The sequence below is a fragment of the Dasypus novemcinctus genome, chromosome 24, assembly GCF_030445035.2.
Source record: "Dasypus novemcinctus isolate mDasNov1 chromosome 24, mDasNov1.1.hap2, whole genome shotgun sequence".
Taxonomy (NCBI): domain Eukaryota; kingdom Metazoa; phylum Chordata; class Mammalia; order Cingulata; family Dasypodidae; genus Dasypus; species Dasypus novemcinctus.
Window position 1 is genome coordinate 31,649,753 of NC_080696.1, and position 15,879 is coordinate 31,665,631.

Genomic DNA, 15,879 nt, shown 5'->3' on the forward strand with positions numbered 1-15,879 from the left:
CAACCCCTGAGGTGGCAACAATTATTATTCCCACTTTATAAATGGGGAAAGCAAGTCATAGAGCAGCTTGAGTAAGGCAGAGAACCTTGCCCAAGTTCCTATGGCAAGTCCATAAGGGAGATGGGATTCCCTAGTTCACACTGTTAAGAGTGCGGTGAGCCGTACATGGGACAGATCCCCATTCTTACAAAGCTCAGGGGCTAATTAAGGGACAAGCTGGCCTACTCCACAATCTAGGAAGTCAGGGAAGTTGGGGGACACTTCCTGGAGGAAGTCATGCCCTGGCTAAGTCCTGAGAACAAGGAGAGGCTTGCTAGGGTGAAGTGGAGGAAACATCACATTGGACAGAGGAAACAGCATGTGTGGATGTGAAGGGGCAAGCTCGACGGCAGCAAGCCTGAAGAATGAGAAGTAGGCTCATGCACTGGGGTAGAGAATACAGGGGGTGACATGAATCAGAGGTGTGTGGTGGCCTCATTCCTCAGTGACTGAGGTTAAAAGATGTCCCAGGGGGGAAAATACCAGGAAATGGGGCTAGCAAGATGGGTGGGGACCCCCAGATCATGCCAGACCTTGACAGGATAAGGAACCCAAACTTTAATCTGAGGTTTCTAAGCCACACTCCAAAGACTATGTTAGCGCCTGACCCAGTGGTCCCCTGAGGTGCCTGAGGTCTCTGGGAATCAATGCTGGCTCACTGTGTGACCTCAGGCATCTCACGCCCTCCAGGGCTTTACTCTCCCCACTACTATTGGATGACCCCATGCCAAAGGGACATCCCCACTGCATCAGCCTTGCATCCCATAAACAGAATGCCACTGGCCAATGAGAACTCGGCATTCCTAGAGTCCGATTCTGGGAATCTTGTGACTGACTCTTGCGCTCTGGCCATTCCACACTTGCCCGAGCCGACCCATCACCACGGGGCTTTGCCAAGCAGCGGCTGAGTAGGAAGCTGAATTCTCCTGCTCCTTGGTCCTGCCAAGATAAGGGGGTGGCCTCCCCAGGGTTTTGGCTGGATTGGGGGGGGCTGCTCAGATCCTCCCAGAGACAAAGAAGCTGACCTGCAAAGAGTTCCAGCGGGAGCCCCGCTCCCCCTCCCTTCCCCCCTCTCCCTTCCCAGTCCACGTGTCTCTATTGTCTGCTCCCCGCTTCAGGGAAAGACACAGCCTCGGATGTGTCAAAACCACCACCCCCCGGCAGCAGGGAAATTAATTACTGGACGATTTTCACTTCCTCTTGCAGCGCCCGCCTAAGCTAGGCACCGGAACAGGACCAGCTGAGTGGGGCTGGGCATTGGCTTGGGGGACTTGCTCGCCCACCAGTTCTGGGAGAAGAAAGTTGAACCCCAAACCCAAAAGGGGGCTCCAGTAGGAGTCCAAGCAGAGGGTGGGTGTGGGTGGGGACCTTCCTCTAGTTAAAGCTGCACTCGGGCCACACTGGCCACTTCGAATTTCAGGGACAGGGAGAGGACTGAAGGCAGGAGGGCCACTGCTGATAAGCTCATACTCTTCCTTGCATCCCTTTCTCTGTGTCCCCATGTGCCTGAACCCTGCCTGCTTGGGACTGCTCCCCCACCTCTCCCCTTGGCTTCTCCCTCTCTCTTGCACTCTTTTTTCCCTTTCTTTGCATCCCTGGGGCACTTCCTTTTTGTGTATATGGATCTCTCTTTTCCTCCCATGGGCGAGTGAATGTGTGTTGCTACTTCTCTCCACCTCTTTCTTCTCCCTCTGTTTCTCTCGTCCTGTGTCTTTTTGTCCTTATATTGGTCCTTCAGCTTTTATTTCTACATCTTTAAGCGTGTGTCTCTCTTTCTCTGTATCTTTCGCCGTATCTCATCCCTCTCTCTCCTTTCTCTCTCTCTCTGCTCACCACCCCCCCCCCCCGACACACACACACACTCGTCTTTCTCCGTCTCTATATCTCTTCGCCTTTCTCGCCCTCACTTTCTCCCCTCCTGCCCGCCCGCCGCTCTCCCTGCGCCTCGCCTGCCCCCACCGCCGCCGGTTCAGGGGAACGTGTGCGGAGCGATTGTCCTGGGGGACATTTGATGGATTAGAGCGCTGAACAGTTCCATTGCTAGGGGACCACCTGATCTCCTCCAGCCTGCGTCCCATATAAAGCCGGCAGCCGGAGTGCTGAGCACAGCTCCAGCGATCGCCTGTCAGCGCGCCGCCGCCGAGCCCGAGCCCGAGCCCGAGCCGGAGCCCGGGCCCGCCGGCACCAGTGCCGGCTCCGCGCGGCCGCCCGTCCACCCGCTGGGAGCTGTCCAGTGCTGAAACCCCGCGCGGCCAGCCAATCGCGCCCGCTTGGCCGCCTCCCTCCCGGGGCCCCACGCAAGTGCCCCCGCCGAGCCCCCTGCCAGTCGCACCATGCCGCGCTCCTTCCTGGTAAAGAAGATCAAAGGGGACGGCTTCCAGTGCAGCGGGGTGCCGGCCCCCACCTACCACCCCTTGGAGACCGCCTACGTGCTGCCAGGCGCCCGGGGGCCGCCCGGGGACAACGGTGAGTGGGGCCGGGAGGGGGGAGAAGGGAGGGAAGCTCGGGCCCTCCCCAACTTGGGCCACGAGGAGGGGCGCGCGCGACAGGGAACCCCGGGAGGAGATTTCCTTGGCCCTGTGTGCCTCCCGGGCTTCCCGAGGGCCGGGCGGGCGGGGCTGGGGCTGGGTCCTACAAAGGGAAAGTCTCAGGGATGGACCATGCCGCCGCCAGGAGCCAGCCAGGACTTTGAAAGTTGTGGCCCTAGAACGGGGCAGGGGTGAAGGGGTGGTGAGAGAACAGAGCGGGGGGCGCCCATGAAGGGCTAGTGGGGGTGGTTAATGCACGAGGCAGTCTGACAGTCCCCTCTCCCTGGCTTAGGGAGGGAGGCTGGCTGCTCCAATGTACCCTCGGGTGGGGCAGGAAGCTGGCCTGATTACCAGTCCCTGGGGAGATGGGGTTGTTCCCTGGGGGGAGTGGGGGGCTCCCAACCTCTCTTCAAGTCTGCTTCCCCTGGCGATGCCAAACAAGTGCTCTCAGGGTCTTTTCCCAGCAACTCTTTTGTTACCCTCAGCCACATGCCTGCCAAAGCCTGGGCCTGTCCTGGAGACTGAGAAAGAGAAGGGATTTCTGGAAGGGGCTACCCCAAAGTGGCTCCTAGTCCACTGGGCTTCACTCCCTCCCCCACTTCTCCCTCCTCTTCCCCAGAGCCAGCCCTGCTGCTCCTTCTAAATCACCCCCCTCCACCATCACCCCCCCACCCCCACACACACACACATTCCATTTCTTCTCAGAGCAAGTTCCTACAGGGGCAAAGGTCTGGGGGACAAGAGAGGTCATTCAGGCTGGGAAAGGGGTGATTTCCGGAGGGTGGGGAGAAGAAGTGGAGACTGCCCCTGTGGATGCCCTCCCCCATCGAGGGGATCACAAAAGGCTTCTCCTCTGCTGGTCCCCACTGGGGCAGACATCTGAGGAGGAGGCATCCCTTTGGCAGTAAGAGATCCGGCATCAGATGTGGCACCCGCTTTCAGGGGGGATGTATGTGGGCATGTGTGTGTGTGAGAGAGAGAGAGGGAGGGAGCGAGAGAGGAGAAAAAGGAGAGAAGAAAGGGCTGAGGATTAGGGGGGAGCTGAGATGGCAAAGGCAGGAGCCTGGGAGGGTGGAGGCTTCCGCCTCAGGGATTTCCAAGCACTTCACCCACATGCTGTCACTCTGCCAAACCAGGTAGCAAGAGGGTGCTGGGCAGAGGACTCTGTGACCTCATCAAGGTCAAAGAAGTTAGGAAGTGAACAGGGCTACAGCTACAGCCTCTCGGCCCCTGGCCTCCCCCACATCCCCAACAGAACTCCCTCTTCCTCTGTCCACATGTCCCCTATTCTACTGTCCTCTTTTCTTGACCCTAGGGCCTTTTGGGGTTGAGGACAGAAGCCCAGGGATAGGGCTGGGCTGGGCTAAGTGCTGGCAGTACAGAGGGTGAATCTGGGGCCATGCCAAGGCTGGGAAGTGTGTGCTGAGAGCTTGGTAGAAACTGAAATGTCTGCAAGATTGGGCTGTGGATCCCTTGGGGGACTGCCATGAGGCTCTAGGTTCCCAACCTCCTAAGGCCCCTTTGGTTCTGTCCCCAGGCCAGTTGAGAAAACCCAGAGAAGCCCAGAGAACTTCCCATGCACAGTCCAAACTGCAGGCTGTCTCTCTGGAGGGAGGCAGGCAAGGAGTCTTGCCTTGAATTCAGTTCAAAAAAAAGCATTGAAAAGAGCCCTTTTGTGGATGGCGAGAAGCAAGGTCAGGACAAAAGCCACAGGAGGAGTGTCCCTGTGGGCAATCTACCAGGTCTAACCCCTAGAGCCACCCATACCTTTGGCCCTTTCCCAATAGGGGTCCAGACAAACTCCCTGGGCTCCAGGAAACCCTCGGCTGTCCTGCTTGGCAGACGCCTGGCCTGGAACCCTAAATCTGGCCCAGGTTCTAAATCTTTGACTCACTGTGTGACCTTGGGCAAGTGCTTTCCCTTCTCTGGTCCTCAGCCTCCCCAGCAACGAAAGGATTTTGGATGGCATGAACTAAAGCATCCTTCCAACTTGACTAGCTCAGCTTCTGTGAAGGTCAAGTGTGGCTGGGAGGCACTGGAGATGCGTGGATGAGGGTCTAACAGAATGCCAGAGGCCGTTGCCGGGATTTCTGTAGAGTTCCATTTAATTTCCAGCATGTGGATGAGGGTGGCAGTTTCTGGGGCCTGGCATTTTTCTTAGCTTCAGTCTCTGCCAGTTGTCCCATGACAAGGACAGGTACTCTGGCTGGCAACATTGGCAGTGTCTGCAGTGGACAGCATCAGTACCAGAGACGGGGGCGGGAGTGACCCTTCAGGCCTGTGTATGGCTGGAGAACACAGGACTTGCCCTGTCCGGCTTTCCAGGGCCTCTCCTAACCCTGGGGTGTAGATAGACTGGTCAGTAATGGCTCCCCCACTCTATGGGTAGGTGAGGGTCCTGGGGGTCCTCAGAGAGCCGGCCACCTGGTGGCCTGTTGTCTCCACTCTGCCGGAAATAACCTTGCTGAGCCTTTGAGGGAAGTGTGAAAAATTGCTGAGCTGACGTTTTTCTTTCTCAGCATGTGTAAGTGTGCTGGGTAAACAAGGAGAAAGAGAGGAGGGGGGGCGAGGAGAGGGAGGGAGGGAGGGAAGGAGGGAGGCAGGAGGAGACCAGGAGGGAGGCAGGAGGAGGGAGGGAAGGGGGAGGGCCTGGGGCTGGAGATAGTTCCAGTTATTAGAAAGATCCTCTTACAAGCCATTCCTGCAGCTCCGGCTGCAGGGTCGGGATGAGGCTGGTAAAAGGGGAATCTGAGGGGGGGTTCAGGAGAGCCTATGAATACCGGGTCAAAGGAAGCTACTTGATGCAGGATGCAGAACCCCAAATTAAAAAGGTGTATCCCTAGCTCAGAGATTGCCTGGGAGTGCTAGATAATTCCTAGGGGACTCCTCCTACATTATACACACACATACCTACACATACACACACTTCACATACTACACACACACTACACGTACACACACGAGCAGTGCTCTTCTTTGCCTCCCTACTCCCTTCTCTTTCAACTGGGCAGAGGGTGCAGATGTGTCTACACTCCAGGCTCCCCCGAAACCACAGAAGCCCCCCAATGGGGAAAGCTCCAGGGTCCTCCCTGAAGAAGGGCAACCAGACCTAATTTCACAATTCCCTCTATGAAATGCCTCCTTCCTCCTCCTGCTGCTCCCCTTGCTCCTCCAGTTTTCTGCCCCATGGAGCGTCCCCCTCCTCTTCTCTCCTCTGGGTGAACTGAGCACAGCGTGGGGCTCTCTCTGAGACGCTAACTCACGTCCTCGGAGAGCCTCTCAGAACCTCGCCTTCCATCTCCACCAAGCCCACCCCTCACAGACTTGCACTTCCATCCTGGGGACTGCTGGGGACTCCTGGCCATCCTAGAGAAGACTGCTGCTCATTCATCTGCATGTCAGAGGCCTCGTGGGCCCCTATTGAGGATATCGCCATTGTCCCTGGAGTGCCCACCTACCCTCAGGCCCCAACTCTGAGCTCCAGCTGGGAGTCAGGGCTCCCTTCCTCTGCCCCCATCTGGGTCCTACCCCCATACTCTCTCAGAGTGCATCTGACCCGGGCAGATGAGGGATCAATGCCAATCCAATAACGCAGTTGTCTGCCCTCCGCGGCTACATTAAGCCTCCCCAGCAGGCCAAGGAAGCTCTCCGACTTCTGTCCACGGCTTATCCAGTTGACCACATTATTACACCAGCACCCTCCTCCTCTCACTCCCTCTAATGGCGCCAGGCAGTCGCTCCAGGCCAGCCCTGGGAGCATGGTCCAATGTCCCCACCAGCTGTATGTCCATCCCACACCTCAGAATGTTCATCTCGGGAGCAGGGAAGCAAAAGGACTGCCCCAGTCCCTGGGCAGAGGGGTTCCAGGGAATGCAAGGGAGATACCCAAGGACACACAGCAGGCTCATCTGAATCTTCTATAACCACCACTATCCATGGCATCTCAGTCTTGGTCCAAGTCCAAGGTTTAGGTTTAAAACATGTCAGAGGTTCAGATTGAAAGTCTAGGTCCAGTCAATGTTCTAAGTCCAGGATCAGCATCCACATCCAATTTGCAGCTCAAGGTCATATCCAGGTTCATTCCCAAAGCTGGCTGGTTTCAAGTCTTAGACCTGCCATTATCTTGATGTGTGGCCTTGAAGTAATCTTCCCCTACCCCAGCCCTCAGTTTTCCCCTCATGAATTGAGCAGTTGAATTTGATCTCTTTCAGCTCTGACCCTCTGGAGACCCAGAAATGTGATTTTCGTAAGAATTAACAGGGTTCATTGGGGGTATGGAAAAAAGGGGTCTATGTGGGGTCAGAATCTGGGGCCAATGGTCCTCCTTGAGGCCTGAAGTCGCAGGGAGGACAAGAGGAGCCCAAGCTGAACTTCCATGCTTTAGACAGTCTCAGTCTATGATTCCTGAGAGAGGGCAGGAGAGAATACCAAGTCCCTTATACCCCAGTGTAGCAATTTACCCATCCCACAGGCTCTCAGGATCTCAAGGGATTAGCCCCAATCTACCAAGGCCAGGAGGGCCTGGGACTCACCCAAGGTCGTGAAGGGTATCATGGTGGACACAACCACCTCCCCTGGTGGCTGCTCCATCTACATGTTCAAGGGGCAGCTGCAGCCTGGTGGCCCTTTGGGGATGGTAGGGATGAGGCCCCCAGGCCACTTGGCCTCATTCCCAGCCGTGGTCTTCCCCAGAGAAAAGTGTCCGCTACCAGCGGTTTGGAATGGGTCCTCCTACTGAACCTTTCTGAGCCAGAGAGAAGGTAGGGCAGAAAGCAGGGAGATCTGGAGAGGCCCAGATCAGAAAGGCCCCGAGGGAGCAGGAGGCACCCCACGCCCCCCAAGCAGGCCTGGGCCCTTTAAGACCCTCAGCCCATCCACTCACATCTCCACAACCCCTTGAAAAATCTTTCCTATCGATTTCTGCAGAGCCATGGGCCTCCCTGTGGACTACATGAATTGGGTCAGATTCAGGAAAGACCAGAATATGGGGAGCTCTAGGAGGTGGGGTAGTGGGGAGGGCCCTGGAATCCTCTGGAAGCCCCCTGCCCTATAGCCCTCATCCTGTCAGGCAGCCATCATTCTGTCCCCTGCTCATCTGGACTCACGGACCCCCTCCCCAGCAGGCAGGTGTGCCAGTGGTGGGCCCTAGGAGAAGGGGGGCATCATTTCTGGTGCAGTGCCCAGGGAACCGCTAACAACGATGATATCGTAAGGGTAGGGGGAGGTACTCAGCCCCTTTGCCCAGTTCTGTGAGCAGACAGGAGAAACTATTTTTATCCTGCTTCGCTGCTGACAGACCTGGCTTTCTGCTCAGCTGGCTGAAGCTGATTCTCGCGGCCCGAGGCCCTGGCACAGCAAGAAGCAGCTCTAAATATACCCATGCAGCAGCCCCTCCAGCCCCCACCACCCAACAGGGCTGGGCCCTCCTCAGGAAACTGGGCCGCCTGGGGAGCTGGCCCTCTACCAGGCTCTTCTTCCTCTTCTCCTCTTGGGACAGGCAGGTGGGATTGGGGCTGGAGATCCCTTGAAGGAGGGTGGGGGCCCTGGGAGTCTGGGAGCAACTGCAGAAAGAAACCCTGGCCTGGGAGGCAGGAGACTGGCCTAGCTGGGGGACAAATTTCCTTTGTGAGTGAGGCCAGTCAAGGCCGCTCTCTGGGCCTCAGCTTCAGAATGAGGGCACTGGAGGAAATGGCCACGTCCCTCAGATATGCACTCACGGGCATAAAGCACTTAGTAGGTGCCTTGCACATAGTAAGTGCTCAATAAATGTTAGCTGTTGCTATTAGCATAGCACTCCCAATTCCCCACCGTCCGACAAGACATAGTCCAACTGCATGGTACCATTTGAGAAAACACACCCTATGCCTCCCTTCTCCAGTTAAAAATCTTCTCTCCCCCAGCAGGTGTCCAGCCCCCTCTGGTGTCTTGAAAAGAGCACGGTTTTGGAAGGTTTCAAGTCTAACTTCTCTTCAAGTGACCTTGGGCAAATTCCCTCCCCTCTCCGGGCTTCTGGGCTTAGTGCAGTGCCTGGTACACATCAAAGGCTCCAAATTAGTTGGAAGCATTCTTTTTATTATTATCATTATCATCATCATCACTGTCATCATCACCTGTCAGAGATTCCCCCAACCCTCATCCCAGGGGAGTCAGGTGGATTAGACAGTGTCTACGGAGGAACTTCCATCGAAAATATCAAGACTCTTTGCAGGGCAAAGCAAAAGTCATCCTCAAGTAACATGTGCACAACATCTCCACATTTCCAAAGTGTTTCTGGTTCTTCCCCTAGAAACAGTCCCAAGTGGCAGGGGGGCTCTGGTCCCCAGCCCTCAGATGGGGGACTGGAGCCCAGGGAGGCTACTGGAGTTGCCCAAGGTCACATAGAGGACAAGGGCCAGTATGAGAGCCAACTCTCTGTCTCTGGGTCCTGTCCTTTCCTGACTCTGTTGGGATCCAAACAAGAAAGTTCTGTCTCACCCTTTCAGCTGGAGAGACAGGCAGCTCAGACTTCTAGTCACCTGAGGGACAGAGGGAAACGCCCAAAGCCCAGCTGGGTTCCCTGCACAGAGTTAGAACACACCTTAGAGTGTACTAAAGGATTCTCAAGGACTGAGGCCCAGAGAGGTGAGGTGACTGGCCCAAGGTCACACAGCAGCCTGAGACACCCTTATGTATCTCCAAATCTCCTACAGATCACAAGACAATCTTCGGGGAATGTAGGAATAGTAACAATGACAATAACAGTTTGAGAGGCTATTGTGTGCCAGGTATTGTACTAAGCACTTTACATGTATATTAACTTATTCAATCCAATTTGAGCTCCCTTATACAGATGTTGCACAAAGTCACATAGCTTGGGAGAGGTCTGTGAATCTGGGGGGAAGGAGTGAAGGGGGAGAAAGTAAGAACAAAGGAAATCATGGAGGAATGCAGAAAGGAATTTCAGAGCATCACAGCCAATCTCCTTCATGTATAGACCAAGCCCAGAGAGGCTAAGGAACCTGCCCAAGCTCACACAGCAAGTAAGAAATACTTCCTCATAACATGAACCCACAGACCTTTATACGACCCTCCTCCCCAACCCACAGCTGCTGCACATCAATTCTAGTCCCAGTATCGCTGTGCTGTGGACGATTCCACATTAGCCTCAGCCCGGTGGGCAGTATTTGTTGGAGGTGCCCCTATCTCAGCATGGTGCTGAGAGTCGCCACTAGAGGGCGCTGCGGGCAGAGCGCCTAGTTTGGAGAAGGTTGCCTGATTCATTGAGCTCGGGCTTTCCCACAAGGATAACAGATAGAAATTACACATCCTGGGTTGAAGAAACAGAGGCCCAGAGAGGAGCGGCAAGAGGTGTCTAGAGGATAAAAACCCATCTTCGGAGCTGATTATTCTTAATAATAATGGCCAACAGGTAGTGTGGCTTTACAATGTGTCAACTAATGCACCATAATCCTGGCTCTGATTTACTAGCTGTACAACCTAGGACATGTCTCTTAACTTCCTTGTAGCTCAGTTTCTTTATCTATAAAATGGTGCCAACCCTATTATCTAAAACAGTACCCAGGGAGTGGATGTGGCTTGAGCAGTTGAGTGCCTGCCTCCCACATGGGAGGTCCTGGGTTCAGTTCCTGGTGCCTCCTGGGGAAAAAAAGGAAAAACAAACAAAAACAAACAAACAAAAAAAACAATTCAGGGAGGCCGATGTGGCTCAGTGGTTGAGCACCAGTTTCCCATATATGAGGTACTGGGTTCAATACCCAACCCTGGTACCTCATAAAACAAAACAAATAAAAAACGATGCCCAGCACGTAAGTGCTCAAGGCATGTTGATTATTTGTGTATTGTTTGTTTACTCACAGACTTCTTACTGCAACTGTGCTAGATGCTTTTATTATCCCCCATTGTACAGCCTGGGAAACTGAGGCACAGAGAGGTAGTTTGCCCAAGGGATTGGTAAAGCCAGAACTCAACCCAGGAAATCTGGCACCAAAGCCGTGCTTTTAACCAACAACAGAATATGCAAAGCACTGGTCATATGTTCAGACGCCCCATCACAAATGGCTGCATGCTCTGAGAAAAGGCCACCCAGCTAGAATCTGAGTTGGGGAATCATGTTGTCCCCTCCCCCCATTCCACAGCCTGAGCCATAGGAGGTATAGACATGTCCCAAGACCAGATGGACAGGCAGACTCCCTGGGTTGGCAATTCTCTCAGCCATTCTACAAATCCTTATTGATGCCCACATGGGGATAGGAGGTGAGAAACCCAGCCACAGCCCTTTCCTCACTGTAGAGTGTGGGAAATGAGAGGAACAGTGCAGTCAGTTCCCATCCTGCCTCACCCCTTGAGCAACTCCCTTCACCACTGTGTGCCTCACTTTTCTTGTCCGTAAAATGGAGTTAATACAAATATTTTTTGTGATGATTTAAAGAAGTGGTGATTGTAAAGCACTAGGCACAGTGCCTGGTACATAGCCTATGTTCAATAAATATAGCAATTACTATCATCAGTAATTACGATGCGAAGAAATACAGAAAGAGAAGGGGGAGTGGGGGTGCCCAGCAGGTATTTAACGTAAGCCTGAGGGAATCCTGTCCACTGCCTACAGAGCCCTCTTCTGCCTGCCCAGGGCTCACTTCAATGGGGCAGGCTGCTGGGGAGAGGGACCTCACAGGTCTCAGGGGTCAGAAGGAGGAGGTCAAATCCTCAGCTCTACCACTCCACAGCAGTGAAACCTCAAAAAGGGACCTAACCCCCACTGTCCTTCATTGTCAACGGACAATGGAAACACATGGTAATCAAGGGCCATATTGATGAGTTTATGTCAGGTCTGCAGCCCAGCTCTAAGGTTGCAGGGAGGATGCAAAGGACCAGGCTGGGCCTTAGGAGGCAAAGACAAATCGAGGTGGCAAAGACAAATCCCTGGGAGAGCCCCAGCTTGCCCACCAGTCAATCACTCAAACCCAAGATGGACCAGATTTCCAGTGGAACTCCAGCAAGGAGGCAAATTCTCACTAGGGTCTCGGGAGGCCTTCTGGAGCACTGAGGAGCAAAGCAGGCCTGGGAGCAAGTACAAAAAGTCCCCTTTCTTGAGCACCTACTACGTGCCACACACCTGACCCCTTTTAAAATCCTCCAGCAACCCTGGGAGGTTAGTCTTACTGGATTTTAATTTGTTTGTAGAACATTTACTTATCGCACACCCACACGAGCCAGGCACGCGCTGGGCACACTGATTCAGTCCTCTGGAGCTCACAGTCTGATGGAAGAGGCAGACAATTAAATAATCTTCAGCAAAGTCACTTTTTCAAGCAAGTGAAAAAGCATAATTACCATAGCTAACATTCATATAGCAATTACTGTGTGCTCCCTTTCTCTCAATTTCTTTACATGTAAAGTGGGGATTATAATAGCACCTACTTCGTAGGGCCATTGTGACAATTAAAGGAGTTAGCATGGGCCTGGCACACCGTAAGTGCTCAATACATGTTCATTATCATCACCTCACTCAATCTTCCCTACATCCCTGGAGGTAGGAGGGGAGGCGGGTGCCCAATTATAAGCTCCATTTTGTAAATGAGGAAACCGAAGTTCAGAGAAGTTATAGGACTCAAAAGATTGGAGATAAAGAGAGCGGGCTTTGGCTCAGGCTGCCAAGGTTTGCCTCTGACTCCACTTGCTGTGCGAGTTTAAACCGGCTGCTCTCCCTATGCTTTCGGTTTCCTTGTCCGAAGTGGGGATAAAAATAATATCTTTCATTGCGCGGTTGTAAGAATTTAAGAAGATAGTGAACGAAACACCGAGGGGTGTGGCGGGGGGTATTTTTATCGTTGCGGGTGGAGGAAGGGTTTGAACCCCGGCAGCCTGACACCAGGTGCAGGGCTGCGCGATCAGCCTGCGGTCGCTCGAGCAGCCGCCGTTTCCCCAGAGCCGCCCCTGGGCGCAGAGCTGGGGACCGCGGGAGCGACTCGCCGCCAGGGGGGAGTCTACCCGGGCTCCTCCCCACCTCCCACCCTGCTTCTCGCCCCCTCAGGTTACGCCCCGCACTGCCTGCCCCCAAGCAGCTACGATGCGGACCAGAAGCCGGGGCTGGAGCTGGCGCCCGCCGAGCCCGTGTACCCGCCGGCGGCGCCAGAGGAGTACAGCGACCCCGAGAGCCCGCAGTCGAGCCTGTCGGCGCGCTACTTCCGCGGGGAGGCGGCCGTGACCGACAGCTACTCCATGGACGCCTTCTTCATCTCGGACGGGCGCTCGCGGCGGCGGCGCGGCGGGGGCGCCGGGGACGCCGCTGGCGCGGGGGACGCCGGGAGCGCCGGGGCGCGCGCGGGGCGCGCGGGGGCGCCGGCGGGCGGCGGGCACCGGCACGCGTGCGCCGAATGCGGCAAGACGTACGCCACGTCGTCGAACCTGAGCCGCCACAAGCAGACGCACCGCAGCCTGGACAGCCAGCTGGCGCGCAAGTGCCCGACGTGCGGCAAGGCGTACGTGTCCATGCCCGCGCTGGCCATGCACGTGCTCACGCACAACCTGCGCCACAAGTGCGGCGTGTGCGGCAAGGCCTTCTCGCGGCCCTGGCTGCTGCAGGGCCACATGCGCTCGCACACGGGCGAGAAGCCGTTCGGCTGCGCGCACTGCGGCAAGGCCTTCGCCGACCGCTCCAACCTGCGCGCGCACATGCAGACGCACTCGGCCTTCAAGCACTACCGCTGCCGCCAGTGCGACAAGAGCTTCGCGCTCAAGTCCTACCTCCACAAGCACTGCGAGGCTGCCTGCGTCAAGGGGGCCGAGCCGCCCCCGCCGCCCCCCGCCGGCCCCGCCAGCTGAGCCTCCCGCGCACCCCAAGCCCGGAACTCGCTCTTCATGCGCCCCCGGGCCCCCCACCCGCGCCCGCAGCGCCCGCTCCAGTCCCCAGCCCGTGTCCTTCCAGGGTTCTCCCATCCCGACCCGGAACTTTTCTCTCCCTCCCCCAAACCCTCAACTCACTTCTGGCAGTTTCCCCCAGCGCACCCCGACCCTACTTGATCCTTTCCGGTCACCAAGACTCGGACCTTGACCCCCTGCCCACGCCCTCACGGCTCCCAACTCAGGCACGAGGTCCGCACCTCTCCGGGACCCCAGACCCGGAATTTTCTTCCCCCCAGACGGTGTACCACTCCCCTTCAGTTTTCACACCTTCCCTCCCACTTCTCAGCTCAGTCTCTCTGACCTTTATTCTACTGGAACTCCCAACCTAGGACCCAAAACCTACCCTTGACACTCCTGTCTCGGTTTCCCCAGATGCACTCTGACCCAGGCCTGCAGCCCCCACACCACAATCCAACCCCAGACCCATGCCTCTGGCCTCTCAGCTGAGTCTCCCTGGGTGTGTCCATCTGGGCATCTGATCCGACCCTTCTTGGAGTTCCCAAATCTGTCCCTGATCCTCCTTCATACCTGGTCCTTAGGTCCAGCGATTCACCGCCACCCCCACATTTCCATGATCACTCACCCAATCCCACCACCTTCTTTCACCAGACCCCCTCGCCCCTCTAGCAGTCCTTACCCCTCTGAGTTTACCGGAGCTGGGGCAGACTTGAGGGACTGTTCAGGGCCCCGCCCCCTAATGCAGCCCCTCCCTCACGAGCTTCCAGCCTTTAGCTGACGCCCCCTGATGCTCTGAGCACTTTTCCCTGCACCCAGACTACAGATCTCCTTATTTCTTAGGGGGAGGTCACAATTGCCCACCCCGTCTGACGACTGAGCCCCTCCTGTTATTTATTTGTGAATTTATTTATTTATTTATTGCTCTATTTATCCCTCCCCCAGGGACGATCTGGCTTTCCCAGCTGGACTGGGAGGACAGGGAGCCAGGTGTGGAGAGGGCCAGCAAAGGCCGTAGAGGGAGGTCTTCTCCCCTCACCTGGCCGCAGTAAGTGAGAGAGAAGCCCCGCCCGCGGCAGAGCCTAAACCCGCTGGGGAAGGGAGCGCGAGAATGGGAGGACGACACTGCTGACCCTCAGCTGTGGGGGGTTGGCGTCAGGAGGTGCAGGCATGGGGCAGGACCCCACTCTCCTGATCCTTCCACCCTCGCCCCAGGGAGCCCGGAGAGAGGAGTTTCCCGGATTTGTTTGCTATTTATTTCTCTTCTCGAGGGACCCCAGGTTCCAGGGACCGACTGAGCCCCGGACCCCGCTGGGGCCTCCGGCCCGCTCCCGGGAGGAGCGCTCTCTCCCGGCCACGTCTATGCAACTCTCCCGGGCAGAGGGCCGGGGCTGCCAGCCGCCCGCCCGTTGGCCGCCACTACCTCCCCGCCGCGCCTTTGCATGCCAGGGCGAGGACCGAAGCACACGCCTCCACGCGCACGGGCCCTGACCCCTTCTGCTTTAAGCACACGCCTCTGCCCCGGGGCTCTGCGCCCAGCTCGGGGGACAGGAGCCCTGGACTCTCCGAACTCCCACCCCCCAAGGAAGGTGGAGATTGGAGGGGCCCCAGGAGCCGGCGCACTTCTCAAGGGCTTCCGAGGAGGGTGGTCCTTCGTCCAGCCCTGGGCCCACGGGGGGAAGGGAGGCTGCAGGGATGGGGGGAGGGAGAGGGGTCGCAGAAGCAATTACGGAGGGTGTTGACCCTGTAAATAGATTCTTCGACAGCAATAATTTTCCATGCATGCTAAGCCTCTTGGCCATATTTTGTATGAGCGCTTGGCGCTCCCCCTCTCCTTTCAGACTCCAACTCCCATCCCAGATCCCCATCCCTTCCCCAACTCCAGCAGTATTACTTGTATCGCAATTCAGGGATATTAAAGGGACTTTGGCCACTCCTTGGCGTCTCTAGTCCTTGTGATGGGAGTGCGGGGTGAGGCAGGAGGCGATGTGAGGCAGGGGAGTGGTCTGAAGTAGTGTTCAGGAAGATATTGGATAATCTACTTGCTAGCTACTTTGGTAATCTTTTAAAATACAAATCTGCCCTTGCCTTGCTAAATACTTCACCAGGGACCACCAGGGACCATGCCACCACCCCCAATCCCCAACAGAGACACACCAAGGAGGGGGGACGCTGAATGATTTGAGGGCTGCATGTCATGCTGGGGGGCTGGGGCTGGAACCCCATCTCCCCCGGGGACCACCTTGTAGGTTTCCTCTTTTGTAGGCAGTGCAATCAATTTTTGGACCCTCATCCTGTCTGCCTTTCCCATTGCACACCTCTGGACAAGTGGCTGCACCCTGAGCAATTGCCAGGTGTCTTAGATGGAGAGGCACAGGCACCTGTTGCATTCCTTAGCTATCCACACACGCAGGTCTTGTGGCTACAAGCGACTCCTGAGTGGCTGTTGCAACAG

At 56.2% G+C, this 15,879-nt stretch overlaps 1 protein-coding gene across 1 annotated transcript; it reads left to right on the forward strand.

Moving 5' to 3' along the window:
* Positions 1-2,264: 2,264 nt before the first annotated feature.
* Positions 2,265-15,354, forward strand: SCRT2 (scratch family transcriptional repressor 2). The gene is made up of 2 exons (XM_058287402.1): positions 2,265-2,505; positions 12,598-15,354. The coding sequence occupies exons 1-2, from the start codon at positions 2,373-2,375 to the stop codon at positions 13,386-13,388; spliced, it is 924 nt and encodes a 307-aa protein (XP_058143385.1). The 5' UTR covers positions 2,265-2,372; the 3' UTR covers positions 13,389-15,354.
* Positions 15,355-15,879: the final 525 nt, after the last annotated feature.

Excerpts from the sequence above, each read along its gene's own strand:
- SCRT2 (XM_058287402.1), top strand. The coding sequence starts at position 2,373 with ATGCCGCGCTCCTTCCTGGTAAAGAAGATCAAAGGGGACGGCTTCCAG. Across the intron at positions 2,506-12,597 it reads GGGGCCGCCCGGGGACAACG|GTTACGCCCCGCACTGCCTG; the intron begins GTGAGTGGGGCC and ends TCGCCCCCTCAG.